Consider the following 9,589-nt stretch of genomic DNA (forward strand, 5'->3'; position numbering starts at 1 on the left):
AAAAATATATTAAATAAAATTTTTATAATAACTGATATTGAAATAATTTTTTTATAACGTTTATGTGCGTAAAACGAAAGGAATTTCATCCCTTCTTCATACCCCCTAAGAAGATAAATATGCCTAAAAAACCGTAAAAATCCTTTACGTAAACGCATTGAACTGAAATAAAATAAATTGTTAACTTTGAAAATTATTTTATTGGAGGAAAGTTTAATCGAACTTTTTTTCTTCGATACAAGCAGAAATACAAATTCTTAATAAAGTCAATTCATGTTGAGAAACAAAAAAGAAAAAAAATCATCTGAGCTGAGTAATGTGAGTAGCAAATAGTTAGCATGGAAACTGCACAGAGTGGCTCTTTTTATAACTGCATAAAGCCCTTTTAGCAACAAGGCTAGAAAACTTTGCCAATTTGTTGCCCAATAGCTGCAAGGAAATATTTTACATTGGCGATTTTTCACAGATTTGATTTCCTCACACTTTTGTCAGTTTTTATATTATTTATGTATTTGCTCTTTGACCATATGCCCTCGAAAGAAAACAGTAAGAAGCTTGTAACTTCGTTTTGAAGTCTTAAAAAGATGATGCAAGGCGTTAAACTAATGCAAGAAGTTTAAGTCACAATTGCTAAGGGATAATACACATAGCTGGACCGCAGCTTAGGACTCCTTTGGCAACTAGTGATCACATAACGGATTTTAAAATTCTTTTCTCCAATAGTTTCAAATATTTTTATGTATATAAACTTTAAAGCACTGATCTTTCCAACGCTTTCGTTTTACAGAGTTGTCACTGGCATTATTATGAAATTGTGTAGTTGAAAAGTCTTTTCGTATATCTAAATATTTTTATAATAATAAATAAATAAACAAATATGTACCTTTCCAACACTATGGATGACACAATCTATTAACAAAATACGAAAAGACTTTTTCGACTACTCAATATAATATTATAATAAGTGTCAGAAGAAAGATAAAGAACAAACTCAGTTAAAACTTTTTTTAAATTTGCATATTGCGGAAAACAACGAAAACAAAAGCAAATTTTAAATTTCCACCATCCAGTCGGAATCCCTTTTTCCGAAAAGCCTAACAAATAGCTATCACGCACATACACATACATATAAGCCTCCCCCTAGGCCTCTCTCAGCTAATAATTTAAGCAAGTGTGGACGCAAATGCATAGTTGAATTCAGCAAATCGCTAAACATTTCATATAAATAAGGACTCTGGTCTTTTGTGGTCGCCATAGTTGTGTGGAAAATTTGCAAAATTATGCTAAGGAGGAAATTCGTAAACAAATGAGCACATAACGGCTGAGTGTACATTTGCGCCAAAGAGAATTTCCATCACACATTTTACATATTTTCGGATACCTGAACCTTTTGCAAACAGCAACAAAAATGAGAAACTGCCACCAAAGCTGATGTGTTGTGGAATGAGGCGGCACTTGAAGCACACACTATTTTTGTATGTCCATATTTGGAATTAATATATTTTATATAGAGCATACGCTTTTGACTTGAACTTGAAAATCTGCAGCTTTTACGTAAATCCGATTAACGCATAATACAGCAATGTTTCTAGTCAATAACAATTAACGAAATCAGCGCTGAGTTCAATAGCAAATAATGACTTCAAAAGTAGAGCAGATGGTAGAGGTGCTTTCGATTTTTGAAACACATCAACTTGGCAGCCGTCAGCCAAACGTGTCTAATTTATGGAGCAGCCGACAGCGATCGAGTGCAAAATCATTAAATACACACCAGCTGCCGTCCAAGCATATTTATGTGCAAGTGTACTTAAAGCCGACTGTCGCAATCGCTTGGAAATGTAGCGGCATTGAAAAATCCGCTCCGCGCTGGAAAATGAAGCCCCACCAATAAAACACAACACGAAAATTACTACGAAACCTCGCGCTAATCAAAAGCCGCCGGCGCACACTAAGCAAATCTACAGGGTTACCGGCGCAACTAAGCAACACGTCGCTTCCTAACAACTCATCCGTACGCCATCACTCATGCCGAACACTGGCAGTCTTACAAATTAGACAAACGACAGGCAGGCGCTGTCGGCTATCGGCGAATGCCACAGTTGCTGTTGTTAATTGATTGCTTGCGGAGATTGTGTGCATCGCTAAGCATGTGTGTGGTATGTGTGTGTACGGGTAGCTGCGATGAGGTTTCCCTTGAAATGAAAAATGCTTGCTTTCTTCGGAATCTCACTAAATATTTGGCTTATGACTGACGGCCACGTAAGCAGGTAAAGTGGCGGAGCTATGACAACGTACTGCATAACTACTGAAATTCGGGTTACACAGGCATTATATAGCAAGTGAATTACAGCATCAGGGTAACAGTTCAATTAATTAATTTATCAGAATTTTGCGCATTTTGCCGCTGCGTGTAGAGCAATCTGGCAGCTAATTTTCCGAAGCAAGTCATTTCAATAGTTTTTGGCTTCTACAAATCTATTTAACTTTATTGTAATGACTTACGAAGCCATTAAAGTGCAAATCAGCAAACTTTGATTTTTCATTAAATCAATACCATAGTATTGCATAGTAAACTGTTACTAAAATTATTACAAATTATTAGTTAAAGACAAAAAATACAAATGCACCACTGTTTAGGCAATTGTATTAGGTGCCTTACTTTAGCATATTTATAATGTATTTAACTAAAATATTCTTTCGACAGCTTTTGGCGTATTTGTAGTTGCAAATTGCTTGAACTCGGCAACAAAATGCTCGCCACCATTGGGAAATTAAAGATTCCTTGTTTGCGCTTTGAGCGATTTCGCACGCCGAATGTTTGTCAGTTGTTGTTGGAAATAAAATATGAACGCGGAAACAAAACAGACGCAGTCATTGATATACCTGCGAGCGCATTGATGTGTACTACTATTCCAACAGTCAGTTCCAGAAAGATTGCTTTTTCTTCAAATTTTTAGTGAAACTTGTCAAAATTAGCGCGATTTTAAGTTGAACTAAACTCCGGTCTGCTTTGACGAAAAGATAATCAACTCATCAGTCATTGAAGCGAATATCGCTCATACGCCATGCCGTCCCCCATTTTCCTTTAACTGCTCTCTCTTTTCAAAGTAACTCATATTTCAGTGGAATTCCATAGGCAGCATTGTTTTCCAGGAATTAAGAAGAATCAATTTAAAAACTTAAGCGTTTGCTTAGCTGCGTTTCATACAATATGATTCAGCGCTGAGTTCAGACAATGTGGATTGACTCGTTAAGCGGAAAACGAGCACAGAACGCAAAATGCTTTTCTCAATTATTTATCAATCGCTGTGAAAAATGGAAACGGTCGATTAAGAGGCAGTTTGTGCCTGCAACTTTTTATTACTTTTATCCGCAGGAAACACACACTCTCACCGTTGAATTCTACAAAATATAATAGAACGGCTCTAAACTCTTAAGCAGTTGATTGATTACCAGAAATTTGTACGTTGGCTTATCAGCTTTCAAATTCAACTGCACTCTAATCAAGAGAGTCATGTTTGACTTTCACTACCTAGAAGCAGCTTTACCATGAAGACGAACGCAACAATTCGCGCTTTACAGCTTTCATGCTGGCACTTCTGGGACTGCTTTCATCAGTCCCGTAAATATAAGTTCCTAAATAAGCGTTTACCCACGCAACTGTAAACAGTTAGTGTCTCGTAATTACACATACGACAGCGGTAAGCTAACGGAGAAATTATTCAAACTAAATATGGTGAATTCAAGTCAGTTAATTAACTTCTTGGAAAGCTTAACACGAAAGTGTTCCACATGCTGTTACAAGTACGCAAATAAACTTGCTTCTAACTAATTGACAACAAAAAATTCCTTCGAATTCACTTTGAGCCAGAGAACTAATTATTAACCAAAGACAAAGTTCCACATTTTCTCCTTGGCTATTTAAATTTTAAAAAGTTGGAGTTAGTCTCTCCTAAAAAAAAATTTCTACAATGTATTTCTCTACAAAACTAATGATTTAATGCAAAACATGTAATGGTTATATGAAAATGTGTGGGATTTTGTAATCGCATCACAAAAATTATGCTTCACATTTTACATTTTTTACTAATATCAAACCGAGCTGCAGACATCAAAAGCTGCTAAAAATTGAATTACAGTATTTTTCAACGCTGGATGGTACACATCATTCAACAGCATTCGCATCAAATTTATAACGGCATTTTAAAGATTCACAAGTGTTGCCAAACGCATCAAATGTTACAACAGTAATAGTTGGTACAACAACTATTAAATATTGACTTCAGAAACATATAACAAGCATAGACGGAAGGCTCTCTGATAGACAGAGGGGTTAGCATAAGCTATATAGACTGCTGCCTTAGAAGCAATTTTGACACAAAAACTAACTTTTCAATCAAATAAATTAACTATTTCCAACATTTATACTACATGAGTAAAGTGCTAGTAAAGTTGAAGGCAGGATAAATAAATACATTCGTCGCCTCACAGAATGCTTCATATAGAAGTAATATTTTGCTGTACACTTAGTGGCGAATGAATTTCTAATCGGACATAGATCCAATTTATGTTTCAATCGAGTCAGATCTGTATAAAGTTTAAACAAAGCCATTCAGTAAGCTTTAACTCGTTCAGAAAATTTCAATGGCATATTTCCCTCATATGAACTGATCGTCCAATAAAGTCCTTTTTAACGCCAAAGGTTAATGATATTAGCTGAATATTCGATTTATGTACCATTGACCCGTAGTGCAAACTATCGTTCTTAAAAGGCAGTCAAATCAAGATTATCATGCAAAGATATCAAGGCAACGCAGTTCATCAACAAAAGTAGATAGACATGATTTATAAATAACGAGCAATCGGCCAACGGCGCTCGTCAGGCATGTACCGCATTACTTATTGGCTACTTTATGGTCACTACTGTTACTCGCTCGTGCTGGGCACATTACATTTCCGTTATGATTTCAACAACAACAAAGCGTACATCACTCCTTTCATCACATATTACACCGCTGTTATGAATGTGCTGGCTTTAACAACATTGCCTTGGACTTACTACACAGCTGTATGTACATTTCTGCAAAAGGAGCGTGTGGGCCGCCCGGTCCTCTATATCTTTATAGCAGTCAAAACACTGCGTTTACTGGCTGTGGCGCTGGTCATCGTCTACAATTGGCAGCGGCGTCGTGATATCTTGAAGTTTATACGGGACATTAACCATTTGCGTTGCGTTTACTTCGCACGCTTTCCAGTACCGTTCGAGTGGCAACGACGCTTCGAAATGAAGATCATAAAAAATATGCTCTCTGGTGTAGTCGTCGATGCCTTAAGGCTCATCATAGTGCTTGGTGTGTATAAAAATCACATGAACGCGTCCTTCGTTATCAGCAACGTGTTGTTCTCTCTCATCTCCAATATTCTCTATTTGAATATGAGTCACTACTATTTTTTCATGCAAACCATTATACTTTTCGGAAATGTGTTAAATCGCCAATTGGCCGATATTATTAAATCTGCGAAGTCCGTGACACGTCTACGAGATCATCAGCGTTGCCGAAAGCAATACAAGGCGCGCTGTCTCACATTGAGCCGCGAGCTGGATGAAGTGGCGTTGGTGCATATACAGCTGCAGAGCTTGGCCTTACGCATAAATGACATATTGAAATGGTAAGGTGTGGGTGTGCTGCTCAATATGTTCATTTTAAATATATCTTTAATCCACACCATTTATTCGGTGTTGTGGGTCGGTGAATTCACAATAAGTCAATATGGCTGGGTGTCTGTATTGATGGGCGTCACATATCTGGTCTACACTGTGGACATGGTGAATTTTTTGATTACGATACTCGAGCACGTGGGTGTATTTCACAAGGCCTCTGTACTTTTGGAGCTGCATAATAACCTGCCGCAGATGGATGAGGAGCTCGAACGAAGTGTGAGTAAAGTGATAAAATATTAACAAAAGACGCTAATCTTCTGTCTTTAACTTCTCAATAGGTGGAGAGCTTTCAGCTGCAGCTATCGATTAACGAATATCATTTGAGTTTATTGGGTTTATTCAATTTCAACAGCGAATGTGTGTTCTCAATGTTTGCTTCAGTAGTGATTAACTCTATTTTAGTAATACAATTTGACTATCAATATTTCCAGTAAACCAACGATTTGGTTCAGTAAATCGGTAAGCTCCCTCAAAGCTATTACAGTCAACGTGAATATCATAGTCACCAAAAGGTGGTACTTTTCAAAAGGAGTTCGGCTAAGTGTGGTTAGTTAGCGAAGAAGACCAGTCAACGAGAACTACATTTGCATTTTAAATAAACCAAAAAGGAGATTGGCGCCGCTTTATAAAGAATTCCTGTTCACCCACTTTTTCAGAAGTCTCCACAATTGGTTTGTATCATCTTTTGGGCAAATAACGCGAGATTCGGCACTTTTCGCTTAACTTGCAGCCAAAAGGTTTCCTATGGCACTACAAGAACTTTCATCCCCGTTTACTGAAATGCCCCGTTTACTGATGTGCCTGCGAGCTACCATATGTGTGTATAAATATAATATATAAAATCTAAACCAATTGGTTACTCGAGCATCAAATGCAATTCACATTTTATTCGTCACTCTGAAAATTGATTTGCAGGAAGAAAATCGAAAGCAAGAAGCAAGAAGAAGAAAAGCAACATCCTTTAAGCGTGCAATTCTCACTGCGACGATTTGAAGAGGTCACTGTGATAGGTAGGAAGTAGAGTTTAGAATGACAATGAGACTGAGATTTCGGTGAACAGCAGCGGTTTGAAAATACATATACAACGGGTTAAGTTGAAGTCATGTGAAGTGGGCGCATGTAAATCACTTAACCATGAGCAAAAAAGTCTTTAATTTACCGATTCTACGTTAGACACTCACATATATTGGATTGAGGTTATTGGAAAATTAGAGACCACATTTACTTTCAATTTTACAAGAACCTTTGTTAACAGCTCATTTGTGCACTGAAGTCTCAGAAGAGCGCTGCTGAAATGAACTTTCAAATATATAATACTAAACTTCAAAAGAAACCGATATTTTTTCACTTTTGCTTCTGATCAAACTCTTTGTAATCAGGCGTTGACTTTTGCAAAACTAAGGCTATAACAGATTAAACGGTGTGGCGTCTGGGAATTTGTGTGCTTCCGTCGTTATCACCTTGTATGAGGTTATGTGCACACACGTAAAACCAATCAAATCCATGTGGATGTGTCTAAAGGTGAGCGCTGCCACGTAAAGGTGAACTTACATACATACGTACCTACGCTGTATATATATTATATAAAAGTACAATTTGAACGAGATGCGACATCGGAGAGCACCTGTTCAACGTCAGAAGACACCTGAATGTAGCTCTTTTTTGCTACCGGCGTGGAAAGGGAAACCAAATGCGTGATTAGAAGAAAGCGATGATAAAAAGGAGCAAAAAGCCTGCAGCTGTAACAATTTGATCCTTTTCGAAACTTCTGAAAAGTACAAAAATTAATTACAAACTCAGTTATTCTCTACTCAATGAATTATTTCAGGTAATTATTTAATTGTTTAAGAGAAAATTAAATGAGTCACATTAGCAAATTGATTTATATTCAACTAAAAGTGTTTTAGTTGGAAAATTTAAACCTGAAAGAAACGTTTAATACTAATTATTATTTTTTTTGTATGTCGTACATAGTTTGTAATAAATATTAATTTTATTTCGAATTTTACTGCTTACCTTTATTTAGTGAAACAGTTAAAATATGAAGGTTTTGCATTTTATTTCATTTATTTGCTTATTTTCAAGCAGAGATTACGTCATAGAAAATAATTATAAAATAGTCGTATTTCCTTTTATGCAAAGCTTATAAATGAACAGGCGGATATTGTGCTCATATTGGTGGGTTGCCTTTTATATTTCAGAATTTGGGAACCCTAGTGTTGCAATCTGGCCCTTCACTGCTTTGTCGTAAAATTTCATCATTTTGAATATCATACATACCCAAAGGTATTGACATACGAACTGTACTCCTTACAGTTACCTCAAATATTTATCTCAGTCAAAAAATGGAAAGAAAATACAATAGTTTTCTCAATTTTCAGCAGAAAACATTTTTTTTGCCAATTTACTTCAAGTAAATAGGAAAGCTAACCACCGAAAAGGAACACTCTTCACGACGGCAATGCGAGCTCTCATACATTAATCGAAGCAACTGCAAGCTTGACCATTTAAGACATCAATTTGGTGTGTCATCCGCCATATTGTCCTGACTTGGCACCGAATAACTTCCTTATATTCTCGTACAAAAAAATAAACTAAGAGGTCAACTTTTTCGACAGCTGCAAACGTGCAAATAGATCTCAATGCAGAATATTTAAAGATAAAAAAAATTTCGTTCATTGATTTCGTTGTGCTCTAATCCCAAAATATAAAAGGCCGTCTACGTATGTATATATGTGTGACTGTGTGTAAGGAAATACAAACTGCTAAGAACATTTAAATGTCTGTACTTAGTTAGTTTGACAGCTCTTTGGCTCTCAAATTTATTACATCCTTAAGACACAACGACGAGGATTAAATGAATCGCATTAATTTGTCAATGTGTGTAAGAACTGTGCCAGTGTATGCATGAACATGTGTGAGTACGCTTCAATTCTCTACAGGTAATACACGAACACGACAGGAGTTACGTCAGACGCACAACTTCGCAAGTAAATAAAAAGGGATAATTTTGAAGAGGCGCAAATTGGTAGATTTATGAATACTGTCAGTCAGTTTTGCATTTGCTCAAACAGCTTATAAAACACACTTGCACAGTTTTCGCTGAGTTACTAATTATTTCAGAGCTATTCTATCAAAATCCAACGTAAATTCCAGCTTTGGCTTTTGCATGGCGGCCATCACTGCCTGCAGAGAGTTAACTCCTTCGCGTTTTGTTTTCATTTCAATTTTTGTTTTTGCTTACTTTTCACGGGTATATAACCGAAGTTACAAAGTCAAAACAATTATTTTCGTTCATTTTCAATATTTGTAAGCACTTTTCAAACTCAGGCATTTTTTACAAGGCACATGCCTACCAACTTCTACGTACTGCATTACATAATGGGTCATTCACTAAGTAATTTCCTTAGTTTAGTGCAATTTAAGCACGATTTATTTATTGTGGAAAGCATTTTATGATATTAGATTTTTTCCATTTTAAATCAATACCTTTTATCTTTTTCGGATAAGCTTTGATTTGAGGTGAAGGTCTCTCATCCAAAACATTTTTCAGAAACCGAAACAAGTATTAGTCCGATGGTGCTAAGTCTCGAGAATATGGTAGATGCGGTAGCACACTCATGTGTGGAGGTTCACGCAACTGAGGATAACTCTCTGATTGCCATTCACTTGGGAGTGGCCAGAGGCGAGCTAAAGTGAGAGGCGAAACATCCCTTTCAAAGGGTTGCGCGCTGGGTTTGAGACCCGCCACGTAAAAAACACTACCAATGAAAAAGCATAAACAGCCTCGCATGAGAGACCCTTGAGGACGACCATGGCGAATGCACTAATAATAACGATTTAAGGGCTTGCACCTGGAATGTCCGG

At 36.7% G+C, this 9,589-nt stretch overlaps 1 protein-coding gene across 1 annotated transcript; it reads left to right on the forward strand.

Annotated features, from left to right (window-relative positions):
- Nucleotides 1-4,885: 4,885 nt before the first annotated feature.
- LOC108970700 lies at nucleotides 4,886-5,674 on the forward strand. Its single transcript, XM_018936223.1, has one exon. The coding sequence runs from the start codon at nucleotides 4,886-4,888 to the stop codon at nucleotides 5,672-5,674; it is 789 nt and encodes a 262-aa protein (XP_018791768.1).
- The last annotated feature ends 3,915 nt before the right edge of the window (nucleotides 5,675-9,589 follow it).

The sequence above is a fragment of the Bactrocera latifrons genome, unplaced genomic scaffold, assembly GCF_001853355.1.
Source record: "Bactrocera latifrons isolate USDA-ARS-PBARC rearing strain unplaced genomic scaffold, ASM185335v1 scaffold_31, whole genome shotgun sequence".
In the NCBI taxonomy this organism is placed as follows: domain Eukaryota; kingdom Metazoa; phylum Arthropoda; class Insecta; order Diptera; family Tephritidae; genus Bactrocera; species Bactrocera latifrons.